The sequence below is a fragment of the Platalea leucorodia genome (assembly GCF_965183815.1).
Source record: "Platalea leucorodia genome assembly, chromosome: 7".
Lineage (NCBI taxonomy): Eukaryota > Metazoa > Chordata > Aves > Pelecaniformes > Threskiornithidae > Platalea > Platalea leucorodia.
Window position 1 is genome coordinate 42,351,295 of NC_138829.1, and position 26,709 is coordinate 42,378,003.

General features: G+C 38.9%; 1 protein-coding gene across 7 annotated transcripts in view; it reads left to right on the plus strand.

Annotated features, from left to right (window-relative positions):
- ZNF106 (zinc finger protein 106) overlaps nt 1–26,709 on the plus strand; it is a gene marked incomplete at its 5' end in the record, with an annotated part of 67,266 nt that overhangs the window by 588 nt on the left and 39,969 nt on the right. For 3 of the 7 annotated variants that reach the window (XR_014228872.1, XM_082318330.1, XM_082318335.1), the window contains 10 exons: nt 406–535; nt 9,147–9,232; nt 10,542–10,603; nt 16,157–16,354; nt 18,552–20,651; nt 21,473–22,097; nt 22,995–23,064; nt 24,679–24,833; nt 24,928–24,988; nt 25,321–25,662. Coding sequence is in view for 6 of the 7 variants with exons in the window: in XM_082318330.1 (XP_082174456.1) it covers nt 9,179–9,232; nt 10,542–10,603; nt 16,157–16,354; nt 18,552–20,651; nt 21,473–22,097; nt 22,995–23,064; nt 24,679–24,833; nt 24,928–24,988; nt 25,321–25,662 (3,667 nt within the window). Of the gene's footprint in view, nt 1–16; nt 90–405; nt 536–9,146; nt 9,233–10,284; nt 10,343–10,541; nt 10,604–16,156; nt 16,355–18,551; nt 20,652–21,472; nt 22,098–22,994; nt 23,065–24,678; nt 24,834–24,927; nt 24,989–25,320; nt 25,663–26,709 lie in introns of those variants that run through there. The other 4 variants (XM_082318332.1, XM_082318333.1, XM_082318331.1 and 1 more) reach the window with 4 other exon arrangements.

Here is a 26,709-nt window from a genome sequence, read left to right on the forward strand (position 1 = left end):
TTTCAAATCGCTCCTGGGATGGATTTTCCAGGCACAGCTGCCCTGGCCGGGCTGGCCCAGCACGACGTCCGTGGCTTCTCGCTGCTGAGGTACCTGTGGTCTTCAGTGCCTGCTTTTTAGAGCGGTAGCATGTGGCACTATGTGAGTTTATAGCGCTATATTTACAGATAGCAATAACGTTTATTATCATTATCGGTTGGTAAATGCCCCCACCTGACAGCAAGTGCCGCTGCCCTCGCCACGAGGTTCGTCGGTACGCCCATGCGCAGGTGCGCCGCCACCAGGACTACATTTCCCGGCGGGCACCACGGCGGCCCCGAGCGCCTCCCGGCGTGCAGCGCGGGCGCCGCCCTGCCGGCGCATTGGCTGTGCCGCGCGGTTGCCCCGCCCCGCCGTGCGCCGCGGGTCTCTGTGGGGTCGGCCCGGCGCTGGTGCTGTGAGGGCGGCGGGCCCCGGGGCAGGCGGCGGCCGGGCCTGCTCGGTCCTGGCAAGGGGATGGGTTTCCAGGCCGCTGCCCTGGCGAGGGGTGCAGTGTGTGAGTACTGGGGCTGGGGGGAGCAGGGGGCTGGGGGAGCTCTGTGGCGGCAGCGGGGGTGGTGGTGGACTGCTCCGGCTCTGGCGGAGGGGGAGGCCTGTGGAGGGGAGCGGGGCAGGCCCAGCCTAGAGGGGCTGCAGCGGACATCTTGCCTTGGGGCGGGCGTACGTTTTGCTTTGCGTTGTGAGCATCCCTTATTGCTGCAGTGATCCCTGAACTTTGTTATCCTGTTAAATACAAGCTTTGTTAGAGCAGGTTCTCTGTTACAGATGTGTAGCTATCATGTTGTCTCTTCATACCTGCCAGAAGCGTTTCCAGGGTTGCAATGTGGCTTTGGGTACAGAGTTGCTTGGTTACCTTCCTCATAACATCTGGCTAAAAATGTGTCGTAGTAAAAGCATGTATGAATGTGGTGATAAATGTCTGGTAACCTAAAAGGAGTGGGACTGATAGTGTGAAACAAGTCCTAATAGTACAATGAAATATGAGGTATGAGTAATCATTCGTCATTGCAAGCAGAGTAGTTCACATGCAAACTTAAATTATATTAAGAACTGTTCAGGGGTGCTTATGAACTTCAACTTGGAAAAGTTTATGAACATTGGATAGAAGTGGCATTGATGATTAAAGTTTATACTTCAATATACATTACTCATAGTGGTTTGATAACAATGGTCTCATGCAAGTAAGACATTTTCCTTTCACCTTCCCTATGCCTTCTGAAATGCAGCTTTAAAAATCTTTGTAGAACAGATGAGTTCTGAGGAGTGCCCTGAGAGAGAAGAGGATTGAGTTTTGATGGACTTTGTTTTCAGCATAAGTTCCTGGGGCTGCATTTCCTATATGTCTGCTTGTTATTTCTTTTCTTTTGTCATTTGCTACTTATTTCAGTCAAGCCTCAATTATTATATTAAACTAATAGACTGTTTTGCTGAACTGAGAGATCCTAGCCTAAAACAATCACTTAAGCCTTCCAAAAATTTCATTAATAGTTTTGCTGAAGTTTGAAAGTATCTCCCCATTAGGACTGCAATATTTGGGATGAATATTGCAGGTTCTAAGGGCCAATGCAATGTGGCTTTGTAACTTCTTACCTTGGAAAATAGATTCCTATCATGAAGTCTCTTCTGTTAAAGGCACCTGTATTATCTTTTTTTCAGTCCTTGCTTGGCTTCAGCTGAATTGGCAGTACAAGGCAACTGCATTTGCACCACCACGTATGTTCCACTATTGACTGATTTTTGTACGTTAAGTGTGTTAAATAGGCACTACGTTCTAGTGTTTTCAATTTGGAACAAGTCATTGTTTTAGCCAAACTATGTTAGTCTGTTACCTGAGTCAGTTTGGCTGCTCTGACCAAACTTTGGGTAACTTCTAGCCCATATGTCCAAAAATGTCAATGTTTGAAGAGATGTCAGCTAAATGCATCTTCATTTATGCAGGGCTGTGATATCCAGTACAAAGAATAACAGCAATCACTGTCCTATAAATACATATCCAAATTGTGTACAGAGATACTAAGACTTGTAGTTAACTTCATCTAGGTAAAATTAAGGTATTTGTTCATTGATTTTTTCCACTTTATCTTGTAAAGACAAAATTCATAAGATATCTGGAATCAAATTTAAATTTTATCAGAATCAAATTTAAGTTGATAGGATTCTTTTCAACATCCAGTGATCATCTTCTGTGAACTCTGCCACCAGATGGTGTCATAAGATTTGAGATATTATCTGCCTCAAGCCAATTATAGGAAAATAAGAGGATACTATGCATTGCAAAGAACTTTTTTTTTGTTTTATAAAAATGTTTTTCATATTTGTAGCGTAAGGGATTTTTCTCATCTAGTTCTAGGCTATTTTACATTTGAATCCCAAATTGACAGAGCCGCTAGTATTCATCCCTGGGACAAACTGTGCTACAGAGATGTAAGAGTTCAGATAGACCCCTGTATTTCTATTGCCTGGTCATTAATGTCTGCTGTCTTAATGTTAGGGATCCGTAAGTTGATTTTACTTGACACCAAAGCTCCATATACTGAAGAGTGACCTGACTACCTTGGTTTGAGTGCCTCAGGTCACTCTCCAGTGGTTCTTCATACTCTGTAGTGACTGCATAAATAGAAAAAGCCCAATGACTGACTGAATGCTCTCCTACATACTCTCTTGTGTCTACATAGATCTATCTTAGAGAGTCTGAGTTATTTTGCCAAGGCCAGGTACCTGCTTCTGTGGAACTGCAATAGATGGGATGTATAGAGTAGTCTGGTTTGATTTGGCCTCTGAGTCCCTGTTCTTAACTTCTTATTGGTGAAAGAGACATAGTATGCATACCTGTGAAGGGTATTATGAGCTTAAATACCCTAGGAAGGAAAAAAAAAAAGATACAGCTAAATGTTATAGAAATAAGTGTAAAATTAAGTGGCAGGTATTTCTGTCATTCTTATGAGGGTCTGTTTGTTGAAGACTTTATAAAAAGTGACACAGGGTTATCAGAATAAGCTGATGCGAATTCTTTTGTGAGTCACAGAAATATCTAAATCAATTAGGTTATTTGTCCTGCATCTTGTGGATCAATATGTTGCTTCTTATTAAGACTGTGTCTCAATCATTATCAATTATGTTTGAGGCTGTAATGGTAGTAGGGGTACAAAGACAATTCTCTTCTCCAAAGGGTGCTAACAGGGGTCATAGTTGGAGTACTATGTCCAGTTTTGGACATTTCTTTTAGAGTGTTGTGGGCAATTTGGAAAGAGGAACGGCAATTTTAGTAGGCTAAAGAAATGTGGCGTTTGAGGAAAACATCTGAATAAAAAGAAGTTTGCATATGTCTAAAAACGAAGTGGGAGTATAGGGGAAAACAGAAGCTTTCCAGGTGTATGGATTTTAGGTGTCCTAAGTGATAGCATACAGCAATGATGCTAAACAGTTCTCTGTTCCAATTAGGACAGTGTATATGCCTGAATCTTCCACTGCCTCAAAAGCTGTCATAAGTAAGATAGCAATAAGGCATGTACTTTAACTAGGGAGTAATTATCATCTTAGTTTACAGCAAGGAAAATTTAGTTTGGATATTAGGAAATTACTAGCATTGCTTATATATAGGGAATTAGAAAGATGCAGTTTGATTGTACCTTTAGGTGTATATATTATTCTGGTCTGTACTCCATTCTTAGATTTACTTGAAGTAAAAATAGATGTCAGTGAAAACTTATGTTCATGCCAGGTGTTCCTGTGCCAGTCTGTTTATGGTATTTCTCCACAGTCTCCTTATCTCCAGCATATCTTCTCTGTGTATTGTAAAAAGCCAGCGGTACTCATGGGATAGCATGCAAACAGTTTCTGATAGATGTCTTCTAGGCTAGTTAGTGGAGTCAACTTTATTGCTCTTAACAGGAAATTAAAGAGCTTTGATCTGTGAAATAACTCTTCTCTCCTTCTGGCTCAATGTCAAAACAGTTGAGCACTCGGCCACCCAGTTATAACATCTGCTGTGCAGTGGTGCTGCTTCAGTGCTGAGGGGTCTAGAGTACTCTCTGTCTGTCACGAGGGTGAAGTTAAACCTTGGAAAGCAGGGAGGAGTTTACTTTAAAAGTCTTTCTTCTGGTACAAGTATTTTAACTATTGGGCTGTAATGTAGTTGTCTCCTTTGCCACATTAAAAAAAACAACCCTGTGACTACAAAGTAGTTTGTATCGTGCATGATAGTGTGCTAGAGGAGAATAATGCTGTTAGTTGTGACTTAACTTCAGTAAATCCTTAAGTTTCTGGCTGTTGATCAGGTTAGGTTGCACAGATCAGCATCTCAGAAGGAAGGTTAAAGTGCCTCCCACATATGCCTCGAAGTAATGGTAAGGTAATTAGCAGAAGTTACGGTCTAGCAAGGGGATGCGTAGTGAATTCAGATGCCTCAAGAGCAATGAATCTGGAAAGGAAAGATAATCTTTGAATGTTAGTGCTTTATTCTGCATAAATTCTGCTTGAGGTGTTGAAATTTGAGCGTAGGCCTCTGTCTCGTTATGATGAATTACTTGTTTTTGTACAGCGTTCTCACAGCGGCACAGGGCTTTGATGTTTGGAGCAGCATGTAATACAGGGAAATTGTTTTATAGTCATAAAATTTTTCCTTAAGAAAATCTGTCTCTATTACTAGGCTTTAATAAATCATTATTTAGTTAGATTAGCAATCGTTATTGCTTTGTAGCATTTGTTTATCACAATAGGTGGTTTAATACAGCTCTCAAAGGCCTATGTGGGCTTCTCCAGGTTTTCCTGTGAAAAGACCAGGCTTCTTGGCAGATTAGCAAAATAAGTTGTGCTGATAATCAAACTACATATGGTCTAGCCTAGCAATGGTTGTTTAAGTGCTTTCCAGGGCATAAATACACTTCCATTCCTGATTCTTCTGAGCAAGAGGCTTCTCTCCAAGTAAAAATGACTTTGTGTCCACCACTTCCTTCCATCAAACAACTAAAGATTTAATGAATGCAGTTTGAGGTGAGTTGCTGCTGCTTCTACTCTCTCCTTTCCCATGTCTGTGGCAGCTGTATTACTGTTCTGCAGCTCAAGTAGGACATGTACAATTGGTCACTGCAGGAGAGAAGTCACTAAAGCAAAAGGAACGACATCCCTGTGAGGAGCTGAGGAGCGTGTTGCTGCAGAGCATTCTGCCATGGTGAACTTCTAGGCTCCCGTTCTTGTCAAGTGTAGAGTTTCCACAGCTATCTGTAGGGACATGCAGCATTTAGACGGGCCAGCGCTGCTGATCTCTTTGAGGCCTCCTGAGGATTTCTAGGCAGCTGGAATGCCGGGCTGCCCGCCCCACTCCATGGCACTTGTGGCTTTATATAGTCAGAGTGTTCAGCTACTGATCTGTAGCAGATTTAACCTTGATGTACATTTTTAATATATGTTATCCGGTAAGGTTGAATAACAGGGGACAAATGGATGTTGTAGCAGGAAGTAGTCTAATGCCTTATTTTCTTTGTAGACTATTTTTACTTGTGAGACGTGTTCTTCAAAATCTCTGTAGCAGACTTGCTTAAGTTAATTAAAACTGTGTGGTGTTTCCAAGCTCTGGGCAGGTGCAGGCTATGGGCAAGTTGCATTTACATCACATAGTTGTAAAATGCATCCCTTCCCTTTAAAACAAACAAGTAAAAAAATCACCCACTGAACAGTTACAGTCTCTCAAAATAGAAAGTTGTCATAACATCTCATTTGTTTTGAAGGCTTTACATTTTGTTGTTGACATATGTTTCTCTCATGTGGTGGTGGGGTCTTTTTGACAAAACCTTATTTTTGCTTGCAGTTTGATGCTTATTTTTTAGAGTAGCTCATTTTCCCATTGACATCCCATGGGAGGTAATTCCCTATGCTGTGCAGCAAGTTGGTGATTTCAAAAGCACAAACGGTTAAATCTGATACAAGCTGGAAGGTTATTCAGTGTTTTAAGGTATGGGATTTTTTTTTTTTTTTTTTAAGAATTCCTGCATAAGTGTGCCTGCATTTATGTAGAGAAAGCTCTGTTTCTGAAGTTTTTCGGTATGGAAGTTTTATGATTGAACAAACCAGTGTATGATGAGATGAAATGCCATCACTGACTACATGGCTTGAAAGCTGTCTGATTCTTGTCACTGTTGCATAGTGAATGAGGGAATACCTTGAATTCATGATGTTTTTCAAAGTACTTAATGAAAGTTCTTTTACAGTGAAATTGAAGTAGTTCTTTAAAGTGAGCCTTGGGTTTTATAGCAGGATTTGGGAGAAAGCTAAGGATGAAGGGAAGTGGTTTATCTCTATGTAGACAGCAAGTCAAGAGGTGGTCTGGAAATAGAACATGGGTCTGTCTTCTCCCGGTCCCTGTAGCATCTACTGAATCTTTATACTTCTAAGTCCTTGCCTCTCAGGGCTTCTCTCTGTGGAGGTGAAAGTTTCACTTTTCATAGTGACATCCAATAGCATTTGAATTCCATTAGTATTTTTAGTACTCTGTCATAAGCAACGCCCAGTTGATTTGGCAGTTAGCCTAAAACTCTTCCTGTAATCGTGTATAGTTACTATATGTTTTAATTAGCCAAAACAGGTGTAATGTTAGCTTTACTTGTGAAAGCTCTTTAATGTTATGTGCTAACTGGTGTCAGCAAGTCACCATACTTTACTGGCCTGCTTTTCCTGATCTAGGTCCCATGCTGCTGTTTCACCCTTGTGCAGAATGAATTCTGTACATACTTGAGTAATCTTGAACAAGATCCTGAACACATGTAGGGAATTATTCTGCTAAACTACAAAGTACTGCTAGTGAAGAATGTTGGAGTAGGGAGTATTTTAATGCAAAAGGAAGTATCTCAAACTGGTGCAAGGGTTAGCACCCTTGCTTTTCAGGACTAACTTCATATTAATCACATTAAAACAGCTCTCCTTTATTGGGGAGGCATCCAAACCTTTGTCACTTGTGTGTAATCGTAAATAATTCTCTTAGATCTGTTGTGTTGCAGCTGCACAGATCTGTGTATAAACAGTATGTTGATGATGTGCTGCTATACTCACCTAATAACCTACTGGAAAACCAGGAGGCTGAAATGTCTCATTTTCTATCTCTGCTCATATTAGCTTAAATTTTCCTTCTCTGCTGTCTCAGCTTAAATATGTTTTAAACCAAGTTATACTCTTTATACATGGTTTCAAATGATTGCAAAATACTTTCTTCCAAAACTTCTGTGTTCTGACCTTCCATGAAGGCAGATGCTTTTGCATGAACATCACTGATATCATATGAATTTATACATATGCTCTATATGACCTAGGCTGGTGCAAAGTTCTGAATGATCTTGTACCTTTGTTGGGGGTGATTTGTCAAAATAAATAGCTGTTACTAATGATTCAAGTACATCAGGTGCCCATGTGATAAAGCTAAAGAATGCATATTTAAACACTACCGGGTATTTCAATGAGATCAAGAATGGCACCCTAGGAATGCTGGAGAGGGAACATAAGAAGGTGATTGAATCTCCTGTTGTGTTTTAAGTGTGTTTGTTTTGGTATGATGATGTGGATTTTTTTAGGGAGGAAACTGCTTTCTGTGTTTAAAGGTGAAAGGGCTATTGCAACTCTCAGTTCCTTCCCCTTTAAGCTGGACAGATGCTGGTGCATCCGTTAACTGTAAATGGACATGCAGATCTGGAGGAAAAGAGTTATTTGTCAAAGAACCACATTTTGGAATTAGGGTGGGTGTGGTTTTACTTGCTTATTGTTTGTTTACAGTGGGACAGTACTGCTGAATGTCAGAGCTGCTTTAACTCCAGGTAATCTGGATTTGGTAAAAAATCCAGTTCTTGCCCTTTGCTCACAGCTTCTAGTCGGTATCAGATTCAGAGGGTTTGATGCCCTTGATACAGAAGGTTGGTGGTAAATAATTAGAATTAACTTTGTAGGGTAAGCTGTTGAAGAAGGCTCTTGTAGGTTGAGTTTGATGGTAGTAGCTAAGTTAGCTCTGAAGTTGACTAATGTAAGATAGCAAAGCTTGGAAGGGTATGTCTTTTTGTGTGGAAATATAAAAACGCCTAGTAGTAAAAAGATACGTTTCTTTCCACTTTCGGGTGAGGAACTGCCTCTGCCAAGTCAATAAAAAAATTACTGTAATGCTTGATCATTTTGCATTTTAGTGTCTTTTAAGAGAAAGAAAAGGGCAAAGATTATACCCTGTTACTTATGCAGATGTGTCTGTTATGTACGTCTCTAATTTAATTGCTCTCCTTATGAATTACACATTATGATAAAATACATACGGCATTTAATTTGATCTGCCGCTTTCATTTGTGTACATGCAAGTGTTAAGTACATCAGTGTTAAAATGTTTCATATTCTGGTGCAAAGTTTTGAATAATCTTGTGCCATTGGGAATATTTAATGAAAATCAGTAGCTTTTATTAATGATTCAAATACATAAGGCGCCCATGTAGAGCATGGTGTTACAGAATGTATCTTAAAATGCTGTCTAAATTAAGTATTTCAGTACATGCATATGTGTAGTTCTTATGGAGGTTAATGAGAAAAATACTGAATTTAAATCACTTTAGGTTTTATTTTATGGCGAATAAATGGACTGATAAACCTTGAAGACTGACAGTCTTTGGTGTCATGAATGGCCTTTGTTTCATTTTCCTAGGGCCTTAAATATCATACTTGAGCTGCCCTGTGTACCAAAGTAAAGATCTGAGTTTGCCCTGCTTGGTTTCCCCAGTTCCTTATCTCCCTCTCATCATCCTACATGAAAAGTGTTTTGTTAATCTGATTTGAGAAGCTGAGAGGATTCCTACAGATCTCTGTTTGCTTGTAGAATGAGTGCCATGTCTTGGAGGACAAGGAACAAAATGAAAGAAAGGGAAAGCTGCTTTTTATTATAGCTCTTTTAGATGACTGTTCAAAACTACCTTATCTTTTTTTTTGAAGAATATTGACTATGCACAAGAGGTACATATTCTCTTAAAGAAGCTCAGCACAAGTGTTTTCATGAATAGTAACTTATTTTTGCTTTCCTTACTAAAACACATTAATGGAAGGAAAAAAGTAATCCTGAATGTTGGTTCTTTTGAAATTATTTTTATTTGCAGGTATGGGATAAGCTCTTTCCAGAGTAATAAGCATGGTTCGAGAACGAAAATGCATATTATGTCACATTGTGTACAACTCAAAAAAGGTAAATTAATGCTTTACATCTCTCGGTAGATACTAATATGAAATGTGTCTAAGAAATGCTTCCATTTTAAAATTGTGTGAAGTATGATGGTTTTTCCCTCTAACAGGAATATTATGGATCTAGGTCTATCACAAATCAAGTAATATATTTGCATGTGCTTCAGAGTATCCTTGAAATGAACTGTGCAGTTTGCTTGATTCTGAATGTTAAAAATATTGGGGTCTTTGAGTTTTTTTATATTGTTGTATGACGATAATAAAGTGAAAAGCACTCAAACTCATTTGGCTCTAAATTGTGCTATGTTAAGAATACTGTAATACACATTTTTTATTTCTTTTGGGAGGTCTGTATTTACGTATGGAAGGAGAATGTGGAATTACACAGCACCGCATGTGTTTTCATTAATGCATCAATTTGGTGTGTATCTTCTGTGTACTGCGTATCATGTAAAGCCTGCACTGAAATTGAGTGTTTCTTAATGACCTTCATATGTTGCTTAGCCACATGGCACACGGATATCTTGCAAATGCCAATGTATTAATTCACACAACTCTTCAAGGTTGAAGATGTTGCTTTCCTTTTGCAGGTGGGATTTCAAGGACTAAAGAGGATATTGTTTAGTATCTGTTCTTTAAAGATTCCCAAACGTTTTGGCTCAAACACCAAGAGAAAGTTAAATTGTCTGAACTGCTTCCTTTTGCTGAATTATGAACATTCTTTCTCTTCCAGCAGCTTGCTTTCAATAGTGATTAATTATACCGCCACTGCAGTTCACGGATCAAGGTTGCTGTAAACAACAAGCTGACATGTTATTTACATCTCAGTTTCTGAAGTGTATCTAGCAGAGTAAAATAGTATGTGATGGTGAAATTACAGCTGTGTCATAATACAAATACAGAGAGTGCTCAGATTGCACAGGAAAACAATGTTTTAAGCACTGTGATTCTGGAGAGTAGTATCAGTAAGACTTGTAATAAAAATGATAATCAACAGTACTTTGTCAAAAATCAGTCTAATAGGCTTTGCTACATGCACTCCTGTTTGTCTTCTAGAATTCTGCTCCCCTTCTGTTGAATTCTAATGACTCCTGTGTGTCCTTCCTCAGGAAAGGTAACACTATATGACTTCCTGAGAGTGTGACTACTTGTGCTTTCATGGTCATAGAGATGGGAATGGCAACTGCTACAGCCCTACAGCAGTAGAGTACACGTTCCTGCAAGGCAGGAGAGTTCTCAACAGTGAGCTTTTCAAATATGATACACCACTTTGTTTTGTTTTGACCAATTTTACTTTTTTCTCCATGTTGAAGGAGATGGAAGAACACATGAGAAGCATGCTTCACCACAGAGAACTCGAAAACCTGAAGGGAAGGTATGAGAACAACTTTGCATCCTTCTTCTCTGTGCGGTTTGCATGTCACTCTCTGGAAGAACTCATGTCCTATTTCCCGTACAAGCTGAATTGCACCATTTATTTTTATGCATCACTTAGTTGCATGCCTCGTGATAAAGCTGGCAACAAACATGTTCTCTTAATGTCAAAAACTCAGGAGGCAAACAGTGATGTGGAAGAAAGCTCTCCTGTATTTCTTGGACAGCAGTAAAATAAAATTTAAAACCATGTTTTTTAGGTCTTGGCAGATTCATGCTTGGTTTCTTGGAAGCACTAGAATTCTGCCTTTTAGCAGAACTACGAACACTGGTGTTTTCCTTTTTAAAATGTTTTTTAAAAGTTTTCAATGATGTAGAAGCAATTGTTGATCTTTTAAACCACTGTGAGAAGACTGATACTTTGGATGTAAAGGCTGCATCTGTTTGAGTGACTGCCTTGTCCTCTGCCACCCTGGTCCAGTTGTTTGGTTAAGGGACCTAACCACGTTGGATGACGTTTTCCTTCTGGTTTCCTTGGTTTTATTTGCAGCCTTTGGAAAGAGGGATGGAGGAGTTAAGGGGTATTCCAATATCACCCTGATAATATGGAATCAGGGTGTAACCAGGGTGCACTTAGAAGTGCTTTCAGGTGTATGGGTTTTGAGGTAGCCAGAGAGATCAGACAGTCTGCACTTAAGTATTTGATCTACAGACTAATTTTTAATCATCTTGCAGCACAAACTTTATATGAAAATGGCAAATCTCTTTTAAACACCTTTTAAAGGACTAAGAAGTAATCTTCTTTCAACTCTTAGAGGTGTGGGAGATCTGTTTTGTCAGAACATGTGTCTTATATCCAGGGAAGAAAAATTGTAGACTACTTCTGTTTGCATGCTAGTTTTTTGTTCATGTAGCTTTTATTCTGTTGTTTTGTGTAAGGTGAGAGCACCTGTTAGGGCTCCAGGCCCCTTTTTTAAAGAGTTAACTATTCAAGAAAGGCTGGGTGAAATTAAGAATCTGATCTGTAATATGATAGATACTAATGCCATGTAGTTAAGTTGTGCTAGGTTGAATTCTAGTAAAACTCTTAAACTGTTTTGTTTTATAATGTTTCAAAACTAGAAGAAGTTTGCAATGTATTTCTCTTCAGTAACTCTTTATATGCAAAGCATACATATAGCTGCAGAAAAGTGTCCATGTTAGGAGTACAAGATTATATTACATATGCGCCACAGCTGAAGACATTTGTTTGAGACAGCTGTATAGTATTTTATACTACTCTTGTGTATAATTGCTAAGTATTGCTGTAGTTCGTCTAACTTGGCAACCTAGTATGTTTTTAGGTTAAGGCTTCCAGAAAATCTGTAGCATATGTGTATGCCCACTTATATCTGTCTCTTTAAAATAGAAAATAATCCTTATTGCAGGACAATAAGTAAAAAGATACTGCTTACCTTGAGGTGCATATTAACTGTCAGTAAATAACCTCTGTTGTCTGATTTCTACTTCTTTTAATATTTGATTAACTTCTCTGGGGCTTCACAACAGGTTAGTAAATTGTGAAAACTTCGGTCTTCAGAATCTCTGTCATCAGCCTGTCTTTAGGCAGGGCCTGTGTGGACTATCAAAGTGTTAAAATATATTGGAAAGAAAATTATTTAATCTTTCCCTCTTGAAATGAGATTTGTTTTAGTTGGATTCAGAAAATCTTCAACTTGTCCAGATTAACAAAGTTGTTACTGTGTCACATTGAGAAAATGCATGAAAGCAACTTCTTGGAAGCTATTTCATTTTTTCAAATAAAAATTGCTTTGTAGTAAAGATGGAGGGCATAAAAAAGATGAATTCCTCCCATTTCCCACCCTCCTTCTTTTTCCCCCTGCCATTGCCATCCCTTTCTCATCCCTCCATTTCTTGTGGTGTTTTTTGTTTGTTTTGTTTTTTGTTGTTGTTTTTTTTTGTTTGTTCTGAATTCAGCTACTTACTTAAAAGAGAACAAAACAAAAACAAAAAACCCAAATAATTTTGTTTTCTTCTCTGCAGTACCCCACACAACTGGGTCTGGGAGCTAGGAACATTCTGAAAATGTGCTTGGAATCAAGCACGTTATGCTGTTCAGTGTCTGTCCTGTTGGGTGTGAAAAGGATTTGTTCTGTTACTGAACAGCTGGGAAGGGGTAGCTCAGAAACCAGAGCGTCCTCAGCACTAGACGCTGATTTAGGGCTTCTGGTCAGCTAACTTGTAGAGCATTTCTATTCTGGACTTTCTTCTTCTGACAGTGATTCTGAGATCCTCACCACAGCTTAAAATTTCACATATTTTGGCATCTTACTTCTGGCCTTCTAAGTTAATTTTTTTTTAGTTTATGACTCTTGAAGGTAATAGCAATTTCTAGAAGTTATATATGGTGTCCACAGTGGCTTGGAAGTGATCTGACAATTCTTGGTTTTCTGTTTGCATAAGAATGAAATGAAATGAAATTTGTTTCATCAGCATTACATTTTCTATATTATTAAGGTAACTGTCTTCATTACTTCTTTCAGAAGAATGCATGGAAGATGTTCGTTCTCAAAATTAATAAGGAATTTAATTTTTCACTGTGCAGCAGCAGCAGGCTTATTCTCTTCCCCTGTGCTTCTCCTTCCTCCCATTTAAGTTTAGTAGAAGTCTTTTAGAAGTCTTAACAGCCTTGCAAAGCAAAACGTGCTCCAAGTAGAAAATGTGAAGCACAAGCAACAGCCTCGTGAGTGTGGTTGGATTGTGTAACAGAGGATAATACTATTAAAGGGTGTAATATCAGCATCTTACTACCTTCAAATTTAACATCCAACTAGAAGGCACTTCTTAGACTTCCTGTAAGGAAGAGGTAAAGGAAAGGCACACATTGGTTCACACTTTTTTCCTTTTAAAGTTAATTTGATCTCAAGGGCTAGAATAATTTTCTGAAACATTTTAAGGCTCTTGTCTTCTTTAAGTCTTATTCCATGTGATATATAAGGAGAATTGGATGTCAAGTACATCCATTATGTTTTTTGGGGTTTTTTGTTTGTTTGTTTTTTTCTTTTTTTTAAACTGAAAGTGAAATAATGCTCTTGTACAAGGGACATTGAGCCTGCCATCTGAAGTACCCATCCAGTAAATAAAAGCTCTTGGATGTTTTCATACTGAGAATGCTTTTGTCATGCTTATTTCAAACTGCTTTTAGCCTTCTTGTTGAACAACTAAGACTGTGTGGTGTTCCTGTATGGTAAGGAAATGCATAGACATGACCAGTGTGTGTTGTGGAGCGTGCCCACTTCTGGCTGATATTAATGGGGATAGGGGAAGGAAAGAACTGAAGGAAATCTAAATTCCCGTAAGTGTTACTATCTGAGCTCCTAGCCAATTCATCTTCAATTAAAGCAGTTGTTCATATAGGAAAAAATAGTGTTGTTTTTTCTTTAGGTTTGTATAGATCAAAAGCAGGACAGAGAAGTCTAGTCACTACCCACTTGAGTCTTTTCAGACTATCAGTTGATACAAGAACCATAGCTTTGTAATTAGTAACTCGCAAGTTAGAAGTGATAGAAACAGGTTCTTTGTCCTTAGGCCAGCTATTAACTCACTGGCTTTGTCCAAAGTTAGTGAAACTTTGCGTTTATTTAGTTAGCTATAAGTGAGGATAATGGAAGTTTTATGAAAGAATTGAAACATGGGTCTTAGGAAGGATTTGGATTGTTCTCTAAAACCTAATTAGTACCACTGAGGTATGTGTCTCCTTGAAGTGTCCTTACGATTGAAGTGGAACGTTATGTAAGAAGAGCACCTTTTTCAGCAAGAAGCCAACTTTCTATTTGGAGTTTGCCTTGTGTGATGACCTAAGTTAAAAATAAGTCTTATTAGCAATGCACAGCGGTGCCATTTATGAGTGTGGAGAGGATTCTTCCAGTGGTGTTAGTAAAATTTACTGATTGTATTTGGTTATCTTAATTGGGTTAATGACATAGCCCGAAGTACAATATATAGTATCTGGGCTTTCAGTATTTATTAGTGGGTGTGAAGTGTGCAAAACGAAGTAGACCCCTCTCTGGAAAATACAGACTAAATTTATAAGCTACTGACCTTGTAAATGAAATTTATCCAAATGTTTCATCTGAAAGTAGTTAGGCTGCAACCTACGAAATAATTAAATGTAAAAAGTGTAATTTTTACGAATTAGTCTATTTAAAAGAAAACACTCTCTAGCTGTGCCTGAATGAGTGCATTGGTTAAATATCTGAACTACGTTAGTAGGAAAACCACAGATTTCCAGGATAAATAAAATATAGCTGCTGACACTCTGTTAACCACTCCGATAAGGATGTTGGCTTAATATCTTGAGTGAAGGTGCTCTTTTGATCTTTTTGTCATTTTATTTTTAACTTTTCTCTAAATAACCAAGGTTTGTGTTTGTCTTTTTCCTTTATGGATCCCATTTTTTTTGACCCCAGTCATGATCTGTGGTGGTATTATAATGCTGCTATTATAAGACTTGGATCTCAAGTGCACCATGGGGATATGCAAATCTGCTTTTATGAATTAAATGGTAGAACTGAAGAAAGCATTGTAGAGGCAGGCAGTGAGTCCTAACTTGGTCCTGCTGAGTTATTTGCAGTGAACTATGCTCTCATTAAGTTTTTTCTGACTTTTTTAAACCAGTGAACATATTTTCCTTGTTTAGGTTTATTATTAACAGTGTATTTCCTTAACAGTGCAGTATTGAAAGGATTTGTCAGGAGAACAAATAAGGTATTTTTAGAAATCTGAATTTCTTTAAAAAAAAAAAAAGTAAAAAAAAAAAGTTGTAACCTTAATCCAGTATTCACTGAAACATGAGTAAAGCCATTTGTCTGACACAGCTGTCAGCTTCCTCCAGCTGAAATAATTTCTGTATTTTTTAAGATAAGTCCTCTAAAGTAGAAGGCAGACCTCATGCACACTTGAACCAAATAAAGTACAGTGAACTGAAGACACCCTCCCATCACTCGCTGTGCCGTGGAGTCTTTGGATTCCAGGCAGCAGTCTCAGCTGTCCCAGTTTAGGTTATGTTGTATCACGATTGGCTGTATCCATGTACTGCCTCCTCCCTTTTCTAAATTTCACTGGGGGAAGGCTCAAGGCAAGGATTAAATGTAGAAGCTGTCACCAGGCTTCCCCAGTGCAGCTGGCACCATGGATGGGCTTCAGAGCAGCTCCTGCTAGCTCTGTAAGCCTTCCACTCTGCCTCCTCGCTCACTATGTTTCCTCTGAAAAGATTTTGAGTACAACAATTCAAGAAGAATTCCTCCTCCCACTTAATGCAGCTTTATTACCAAGTCTCTTACCTCTTGATTGTTGGAAAAAAATCTTTTAAAAACTGACCATCAAAAAAATAGACCTTGAAAGAAAAAGCCAAAGAATTCAAGTAACTTAAATATACTGAGCAAAACCTAGTTGCCTTGAACGCAAGCACACTCAGAGGAAACAAAGTAAGACCAGAGATACCTGCCATGCCTGTTGGCAGAGTTGAAAGCCCACCCTCTGCCTCTCTTCCTAGGGACAGCAACCATGAATGCCGGGTGTGCAGGGTGACACTGGTGGGTTTGTCAGCATATGCCAAGCACATCTCCAGCCAGCTGCACAAAGACAATGTTGATGCCCATGACAGAAAAGAGGAAGAGAAAGAAGAGGCAGAAGAAGAATACCTTGACAAAGAACTCATTCAACTAATCAAACAAAAGAAGGAACGGAACCGGTGAGTTTTCCTTTCTCCTCTTAGAATTGCTTTTAACACAGTTGGGATATGCTCCTAAGGCTTGGTGCTCATGAAACTGCCTGTAGCCAGTGTATTCGTTGTGAGAATGATCCAATTGACCTGTGTGGATATTGTCATTTCAACATGTAAACGTGATTCTGCTGAATGTTCTGTTGATCTAGTACTGGTAAGGAATACAGCTCTTCTCCATTATGGATAAAACCAGTCCCCAGTGTGCAATCTTGTGTTTTGAGAGCACTAATGTTTTTATTTTAATATTTGGTACCCATTTAACTGAAAGGCTTAATAAATGTGCCAGTGGTGCTAATACTGTCTGGGGCAGGGGGTGTCTATAGGAACCTGGCCTTTTAGAAACTGTTGCTCAACATGCTTTGTTATAAAACTTTAGTCTGTTTTTAAAATGTATTGGATTGTTCTGTCAATGTCACACTGAAATCCCATAAACCTTGAATGAGTTTTCTTACCTGTTTTATCTTACTGCTTACCATTAGCTAAGCATAATTCTAGTGGCTCACTATGAAATAGAAGGCTGCAGAGAGTAATAAGTATTGCCTTTTATCTTCCATGTGACTCTGCAAGTGTGCATTGCTAATCTGATGTTCCAGTGGGGGAATATATTGTTTGAATAGATTTACGGCATGACGATGGTATTAAAGGGGCATATGATTTTGGAAAGAAGCTCTTGCTTGCTGTGGCTAGAAATTTTAATTAGCATCTCCAAGTGCAGAAATCTGTGGAGATTATTTGGTTTTGATGTCATTCTCTCATACTAGGGTGCTCCTGTACTTCATGATGGTCATGTTTTCATATTGGTCAATGTAGGTAGCAACAATCTCACTTTTCCTGGTTTTATGGTAAAGGAGTAATGCTGTCAGTAGAGTGGTACTAGAAAGTCTTAGAAAATCTCTCTACTGGATGCTGGTTTGGAGGGAGAATAAAAGAAAGTACATGGATTACGTTCCTAATACAGCAAAATTGTTTCCATTAGATCATAATCTAGTTGAGTCAGCTCCTAAAATTTACAGCATCACTTAGACATCATTTCTTTGAATTCTTGTCTTAGAGCTCACTTTATCTTATGCAGTAGGCCATTTCCCATTAGAGAGTAATTATTTATTCATCTTCTAGCAAAACTGAAATGTGTTGAAAACTTAAAAGGTGGTACAATATGAATTTTCAGTTTACTCAAATCAATTGTTTTTGAGCAGTAGTGTGAAAGTTTCCTGTCTTGCTTGTGCAGGGATCTAGAATGAATGTATTCCTGTAGCGTCAGAAAGCAGCATTTCTGTAATCAGTTTTTGGAAAAACTGTTAAGAAAAACTCCTCGTTTGGCAGAATAAATACTTAGAGCATTTAGACTGCTGACCCTGGGAATAGCTGTCAGTGCTGTAGCATTTATCTTTAAATGTACATGTGATAATTTACCACGTGTTCATGATAAGCTGCCAAGCACAAGTACTGTCCAAAGGGCAGTAGATAGTGCTTCTGGGAGGCTCATACAGACTCAGCATTTGCATGCTGTGGGTTGTTGGAGTCTCTTGGTTCAAACAAGACAAAATATTTTTGTATCTGAGGTATAACTTCTGTGGATATTTTACATCTGTGTTTTAACTTAAGCTTTATAATCTTAGTTGTTCTCTCCAGTAAGTAGAGTAACTGCTTTTCTCAGTCTAACTTTCCTTCTATTTTGTATCAATTCACTCTAGTTATGCCATCTAAAACCAACAGAATAGTATTCAGAAAAAATTACCTCACTACTAATGAATTTTTCATCTATCAAGATTACTCAAATTACAAAGATTATACAACAGAATGAAGCTTTCTTGTTTGTTTGTTATTAGTCCAATAACTAGTAAATAGAAAGGGATATTCTCTTCTGAGTTAAACAGAAATATTTAAGAATTAGTCTGTTGAACCGTCCCTGCACCAAATCAGTTGTTCTTATAAGAACAATTGTGAAATATCATATTTAAGTAAAGGTACAACATTAGTTTTGAAAGTCAAACACTACAGAAGCTTGAACAGTAAAGCAGCTAAATAAACTATCTCTGTTCCTTTTTATTAAAAAAAAAAATAAAGTCTTCTTCCCAGTGCAAATAAAATGCATGAGGCTTGTGTGCTGTTGGATTTCAGTGGAATGGCATCAGAATTTAGATTGTTTTCAATTGTTTTGTAGGCAAGCTGAACCAAACTGTGCAAACCAAGAATTAGAATGTGATGATAGGAGATCACAGAGAAGGCGAGAAGAAAGAGCTACTTACAAAGAAAGAGAAGCTTATGATCAGTCATCGTGGCATCATCATAATGCATCACAAAGGGACTGGAAGTGGGAAAAGGATGATTATATTAATCCTAGACAAGGCAAATTTTCACACTCTCAGAGGAACCTTAATATAAACAGACATTCAGGTGGCCCAAGGGGACGCTCTGGGTGGCACCAAAATGTTTCAGGAAGCTCTTCAAATAGGCATAACTATGGGAATTCTGGAAATGTTTGGCATCCAAGTGGGCGAGGAGGAGGAACATCAAACTGGCATCACAGTGCTAGGGAGAGAAATTCTACTTGGCACTCGGAAGGAACAGGTCATTTTTCTAGCTGGAATTCCAAGAGTTATGGAGGAAACTGGAAATCTAGTCCTCATGGTGCAAATGGCTGGAATTTTGGAAGCTCAGGAGATACATATTCGGTAGAGCCAATTAAATATAATAAGGAAAGATATGCATGGCAGCGACAGGAGAAAGACGTTGATGTTCCACCATACAGAGATCGAAAAAATAGGAGCGACTTGCTTGATTTTACTAGTGATAAACTTGCTTCTGAGGGGGCATTGGATTTTGGTACGCCAAAGCAACCAGAAAGCAAAACTTCAAGAGCCACTGGAAAAAGTGGCAGTCCTTCCAGAGATAAAATGTATCGCTGGAGTCCCTACCCATCCCAGAAAGCTGCAGAGCAGCAGCCACGGTCTGAAGATAATGTTTCTAAAACTCCAGATAAAATGGATTCTGTATTTATGCCTCTTACTGATTCATCAATGAAAGGAAAAACTTGTGAAGCCAATGTTAGCCTTTCAAAACTTAAAAAACGGGAAGCGTCTTCCCCTTCTAATGTAACCTCGGATGACCTTGATTCTTGCAAGGTAATGAAAGACTGTTCCGGTGGTGAAAAGCCTGACAAAGATGATGGCAGAAGTAATAGGATGCCGTCACTGAAATCCCCTCTTCTTAATATCACAGATATGAAGTTATCTTCCCCAAAGCAAGACACAAACAGTCTCTTAAAAAATGTCAAGCTTCTGTTATCCTCAACTAGTGGCGAAGAGCAGAATCATTTGAATACACTGAACTTGGAAGCAAACAGTTTCTCCTCGTATTCATCGAAGTTGCATGGTGCATGTGCTGGTAACTTACAAGACAACAAAGATGTGCTCGGTAGCAATCTCGGAGAGCCTGTTAATAACTTAAGTGAAGCAGAACAAAACCCCAAAGATGTTCAGTCCAACCATTCCTTGCAAAATGCTCCCCTAAGCTCTTGCAAGGATACAAGTGACCAGAATAGGGAAGAAACTGGGAAAGCATTGCCAAAGAACGAGTTCAGACTAGATTCATTAGAAGATGTGAGCGATGATGATTTAATGGGAAGTGAGAAGTCAGAAGCAAAAGTTGAAAAGTTGGGTTCTTCTGTTAGTTCTTGTTTACCCTGTGATACTCCAGAAGGTAAACCTGCCACCTCTGAAAAGGAAGATGATGAAAAACCAGCTGCTTCAAGTATTCCTTCTGCTGATCTAAAAGATTCTACGTTTCAGATGGAATCCACAGTTTCTCCATCAAGTGGTCAGGACCATTTGCACATGGATTTGAAAACCTCCTCACAGGATGGAGAAGGGGATGAAGAGCGTGTCAAGTCACATGATCACTTTGAAATGGAAGGTTTTGAAAATCCTTCAGATCATGAGCTGCAAAAAGGAGGAAGCCAGTCACTAGGCCTCCTTCTTCCTGATTTAAGTAAACTTGGCCTCCCTGCCTCTCTGCAAAGAGACCTGACACGACATATTAGTCTGAAGAGCAAAGTCGGGACACATCTTCCAGAGCCCAATCTCAATAACGCACGGCGCATTCGGAATGTGAGTGGCCATCGGAGAAGTGAGACTGAGAAGGAGTCGGGGCTTAAACCCACCCTCAGGCAGATTCTTAGTGCTTCCCGGCGAAATGTAAACTGGGATCAAGTCATCCAGCAGGTAACCAAGAAGAAACAGGAACTTGGCAAAGGTTTACCAAGGTTGGTAGCTTTCAGATCTAACCATTCCTCTCTGTGTGTTAAGGGGGGAGGGTTGTTTTTCTCCAAATCTTAAATGAATTCCAGAATCCTAAAACTAAGACTCCAGAACGAAGCTTGCTATACCACGATCTTTTGCATATACAAATAATTTTGAGTTTTTATGGTTGCTTGCTGCTGTGGATGTCTGTCCATAGGCAAGCAGTAGTAGTCTGCTGCTCAGAAAAGATTCTGATCAGTTCATAATCATTGCTTAATATCTGAATATGGACACTAGCGATATATTTGCTTTTCAAGTTCTAGTAAGTGGGAGAATGTGAAAATGCAATCAGGATGTGAACAATGCTGTAACAGTTGCTTATTTCTTCATTTATTCAGGAGTACAAGAAATGCTTGCATTGCTGCAAGCAGAATAGATGTTCCCTCTTCATTTGTTAATCTTTTAATCTGATAGGCAGTTTGGTTTTGTGTTTAGAGGAAGTGATTATACAATACTTCACTTTTGAAACTTTCTTTAAACCTGAAGTTTTTGAAGCGTGTTGAAAAGATGTCGTATTTTCTTATTCCAGACTTGGTTTGGAATAGTTATAATAACATGATTTCTGACTTGGAAATCATGCTATCAGTTCTTAGCCACTAAATCTAATTTTGTGATACACAAAAGATATTCCATTGCCAGATGATACAGAAAGCGCAGAATATCAGTGTAATGAGTTGCCAGATCTCTTAAAGCAGTAATGTGCATTTGGGGAAGGGGGAGGCTTTTTTCTAGATTTAACTGGCTTGTAACATGTGTATTTATTTTTCTTTTTATCTTGTTAAAGGTTTGGCATAGAAATGGTGCCTCTTGTTCAAAATGAGCAAGAGGGTCTAGAACTCGGTGAAGAATCTGATCTGCCTACTCTGGAAGGATTCCAGTGGGAAGGGATTTCCTTAGCAGTGCCTGGCTCAGCCAGAAAACGTAGCTTTTCTGAAAGCAGTGTCATTGCAGACAGAAATCCTTCTGCTTATAGCTTCTTCAGTGAACAAGCCAAAATAAAAGAAAGTGGGCAAAGGCAAATAATTGCAGCCAGCCACTCACATCACATAACATCTGGGTATGAGGCAAGCGCTGACATTGAGGCTGACTTGAAACGGGAGACATCATCTCTTCCTTTGTCACCATTTCTATCTGAAAGAACTGAGACTAGTGGAAGGAGACACAGCCTACAGGCCACCTCTGAGGTCACAGGCCTCACAAAACAAGACCAGGAGAGCCCAGAGAAGAGAACACCTCTTCTTGAAAAACAAAATGTACTAGAAATCTCAGAAGAAAATCGTCCAGCTTCAAATAATGCTTCACTTCTTGCAGCATCTAATAACATAGATGCAGCTACAGACAGTAGCTGCACGTCTGGTACTGAGCAGAATGACAGCCAAGGAATTGGAAAGAAACGAAGAGCAACTGGAGTAAGTGTTCAATTTTGTCCAGCTTTGGTGCGCTAAAAGATGTTTTTTCCTTGTCAGTGGTCATTCAACCTTGGAATGATCTCTGCAAGGAGGACTTTCTCCATTTGATTGTCTTGTACATTGATAGCCTCAAACTAATTTGCTTGTTTGACTTAATTTTCTTTAAGAATCTTTTCCATTTCTGCTTTCCTAGTGCAGGACTTCTGCTTAATCTTTTTTTAATTAATAGAAATGGCAAATGCTCTTTAATTTTGATTTGGTAACTAGCATGCTATGCTGGTAAATGAGAGCTATTAAAATATTTCCATGGAACTACTTGGTGTTGTAGCAGGGATCTTGGTGTTTCAAACTTAAATGGAAGCTAGGCTGTAGTAGAAATTTGTTTTCCTTAGGTGTTCCTGGCTTTATGGTCAAGCAAGGAAAGAAACCCCTTTTTATAAAATTATGTACTTAAAATGATATCCCTAAATCTGAATTTGTTTCACTGTCCCGTCTTGGACTTACCCAAAGGAAAAAAAGTGTTTCTGATCAAAGTCCTCAAGATGGTTTTGTTATATGCAAAAGTGATAATTCCTCACTGATTTCATCCTCTAGACCTTCAACTAAAACCGTAGAGCAGAAAATCTGACCTAAGTGTGGTCTTAAACATCTGAGCAAGTAGAAGGCTGTCAGCTTATGTAATATTTCTTCCTTAGTTGAGATGAAAACATGGCACTCACTTTGTTGCCCTCTTTTAAGGGCAGAGGGAAAGGATGAGTTATACAAGAATGTGCAAAATTAATTGTATATTCTTCTCTGTGGGTGCAAGTAATGGTCGAAAAGACGGCGGATGTTTGACTTTTTGGTTTAGGCAAAATTGCTCTTGTAACTTTTGTTAATAAATGATTTTACTTGCAGGAAGGATCTTCTCCTGAAATCCCTAGTCTAGAGAGAAAGAATAAGAGAAGAAAAATCAAAGGTAAAAAAGGTGAGTGAATATCATACATATGTGCATCTGGCATAGAGCTTATAAATACCTAGTAGTATTTTGACTTGGCTAAAATGGTAGTTGCTTAATGTTACTTTGGTGCTTCTTGGACTCTTGCTGAAGATCACAGAGTGGACTACTCTCAGGTCTGCAACACATTCTTCTCTGAAGAGTCCCGTCTTCATTTGTCAGACGTTATTTCTAAGAGAAGGCTTTGTGCTTCCTTTCTGCCTGCTGTTCCTGTTCCTGGTTGCATAGATGGGACGTTTGCTTTGCCTTGCTCAGGGAAGAGAGGTTTCTTGCCTCTTTGGATGCAAGTTCTGAAGGGACAAGCACCCAGCACTTCGTTCTAACTCAGCCATGCAGCTTTCCCTTTCTACTTCTGAGTGGTCTCACCAGAAAACTTGTACTCTGCATAACTTGGGCTGTGTTCTGGTTTTGACATTTCTGGCAATACTTTTTATTTTTTGGCTCCTTCTTCCGTGTCCTTAATGGAAATGAATGTGAAATGCCTCACTCCTTCCTGCTCCTGACCAAAGAAAACTCTAATTCTGGCATTAGACAGGTCTTTCTGAAACGTGCCTAACACATCTACATCATCGTGTATCAAAATTAACCGTCTGTGGTTTAGGGAGAATGTTTTCTTTGGGAACTAAATCATTGCATCACCATCTGGGAGCCTTGGGGTCCAGAAGATAGGTTTCAAATGTTCCAGTTCTCTTTTTTAAATTATTTATTTATATTAAGAGTTGTTTGGAATGCAGGGCAATTAATAGGAATCTTCTTGTGGGAACTAATATTTCACTGCTTGAAAAGGTGGGGGGTTTTATCAGCATCTGTCTTCAATGACTAGTGTCTATTATGGAGACTAATAACACATTTGACTTAGTAAAATCTCTTTTTCCCATTACTTTGCTTCAGCATCATCATTATTGTGGTAAATCTACTAAAGGAAACTATAATCTGAATGAAACTAAGCAGTGCACAAACTGAAACTTAATTCACTTGAAGAATCTCTGTAATGCCAGAAGACTTTAGAAAGGAGTATAGGAGGATCTTTTACCGAGTACAGTGCTCAGAGACTCTCAAGAGATTGCGAACGTGAGTCTCAGGGCCCAAAATCATCCTGGACAGTAAATGATTTTTTTATCATTCAGTTCTTTTTCTCTTAAGCTGCCTTTCCTTGGCCTCTGGATTAGCTCAATAATTTAAATCTTGTTTAGCTTAAATTTGCCTTTGCCTTTTTGATTACATTAATGGAAAGTGTGTATTTGTACTTTACGTACACGTGTGCGTCAACAGAAGATCTTTGTGGAAGAGAATGACTTTGTTCAACTAAATTAGTGCTGGCAAAGCTATGATGGAAATAAAGTTACCAGAGTCAAGGTTGAGATTCTGTAAAGAGGAATACTTGACTTAGCTCTTCTTTCATGTAGATGTGACTGTTCCTGTGCATAGATACTCCTTTTCAGCTTCTTGCACGACTATTGATGCTTGACCTTATTTATGTGATTTTTACATTCTGAGGTGGTAGTATTTATTGAGATATCATGTGTAATGTATTTTAATGTTTTGTCAAGTACAGTTATGCTCTACATTTTGTTTCTTTTTCAGAACGTTCTCAGGTAGACCAGTTGTTGGCTATTTCGCTGAGGGAAGAAGAGTTAAGCAAGTCCCTGCATAGTGTGGACAGCAGTCTCTTGCAGGCTAGGGCTGCCCTGCAGGCTGCGTATGTTGAGGTTCAACGGTTCCTTGTATTAAAGCAACAGGTAACAGCGGGCTTTTGAGACTGTCTGAACTAGAAGTTAGCAGCTTGAAAATCTGCCTTAAGTAGGACTGATTTAAACCACAACTGTTTTGCAGATAACCATGGAAATGAGTACACTGAGAAGTCAGAGAATCCAGATCTTGCAGGGGCTACAAGGTACGAGATACCATAAAACTACAACAGTAGAATGCTGACTCTCGTATTCTTTGAACTCAGCATCTTGTAAAAATTGCATTTAACTTGAATTCACTCATTTAAAATGTGGTTTAAAATTGCAGGCTTTCAATATTGAAGTCTTTATTTATTGTTCAAGTGTGAGCTGTTGTCTTTGGTAGTGCCATCTAGTGGCTTTTTAACAAAATTTTCTCTTCCTTGTCTCTGTGTCTGCAAGAAATGAGCTCTTGGCACCACGAAATTTTATTGTAAAATGGGAACATTTTTGTTCTGTTCTTTTTTTTTTTTTTTTTCCTCTCCTCTTTTACCATTAGAAACGTATGAACCTTCGGAACTGTCAGAGCAACTTTCCTGCAGTGTCTTAAGTGAGAGAAGAAATAGCAAATCTCAGATGGCAGCTGACTTAATTCCTGCAGGCTCCTTCCTGCCCCTTCTGGACTCTTTGTCGTCTTCTGTACCTCCACTAGGAGCTTCTGTTCATGTAAACATGCCGTCACCATTCCAGTCTCCTGGCGTCACACCCACCGCTCCTCCTGACTCCTCAGTACAAGTTAAACGAGAACCTCTGTCTCCAAAAGGCTCAGAAGAAAATGTGAATTCTGTACTCCAGAGCTCTCCTTGTGCTTCACAAGCAGAAGAGGTGGAGCAGAAGGATGGTATGTGTGGCTTCTCTTTGTTTTAAGAGAACTAGCTTTAAGAAAATAAGGAAAATATTTTTTTCTCAGAAGAATGTAAGTTGGGTCTCAAACCTGCAGCCCGTTGTGCAGGGGTGAACTCCCATTAACTTGTGTAGGACTTTGTCAACTTAATGATCTTAGAAACGAGGACCTTCTTTACAACACATCCAAATGGAATCCACGTTTTTGAAATTGTTAAGCACATGCAAATTGTGGTCATATGCACTTACAGGTTTCTAGTTTTACTTTAAAAAAGAACAAACATGAATTTGAAGGTTACATCCTCTCAGAATAATTTAGTTAATAAAAAGAAAACCCAAACCTTTAAACCTCCCTTGTAATTTTTGTCTTCTGCTCTGCCTCATTTAATGAGCATTGGTAGCTGAAAATCTGCCTACAAAGGAAAAATGCATGCCTGAAGATCTTTTTTAAAAAATTATGACCAACTACATTAAGAGTGTTCTGTGTTCTTCTTGGGCCCTGCTGGATAAGCACAAAGAGTATAATTTGTGATATTAAAAATAACAATCCATGTTCTCCCCCTCTCCATCTCTCTAAATCCCACTGGTCTGGAGATGCTCATTCAAAGTTCATGCGATCTTATTTGCGATTTCAGTAAAGAATTTGCTGTAGGAAGGATGTTAGGCACTGTTCACTCATGGGAGGGGAGTGGGAGTGAGTAGGGGAGAGCTACCAATGAAGGTATGTGTTCACTTTTGTCTGGAGGAGAAACCGCTGAATTAACTGAACTACTAATGTGAGAACTAGTGGTTCAGAAAAACAAGATCTTAATGGCTAGAGCTGAAATTGCTAACTCTTTATTTAGACAGTTGAAAACCCCTAAAACTCATGTACTGTAGTCTGTGGTCAAAGGCTTAAATGCTATTGGTACTTTCCACTGCAACTTGCTACTGTGACTGAAGGGACAAAAGATTAAAAGCTCAATCATCCTTTGCTTTCCTAAGAGCCTGTAAAGTCAAGCAGGGTGACTCTAATAACAGTTGTTTGTCTGCCATACCAATGTCA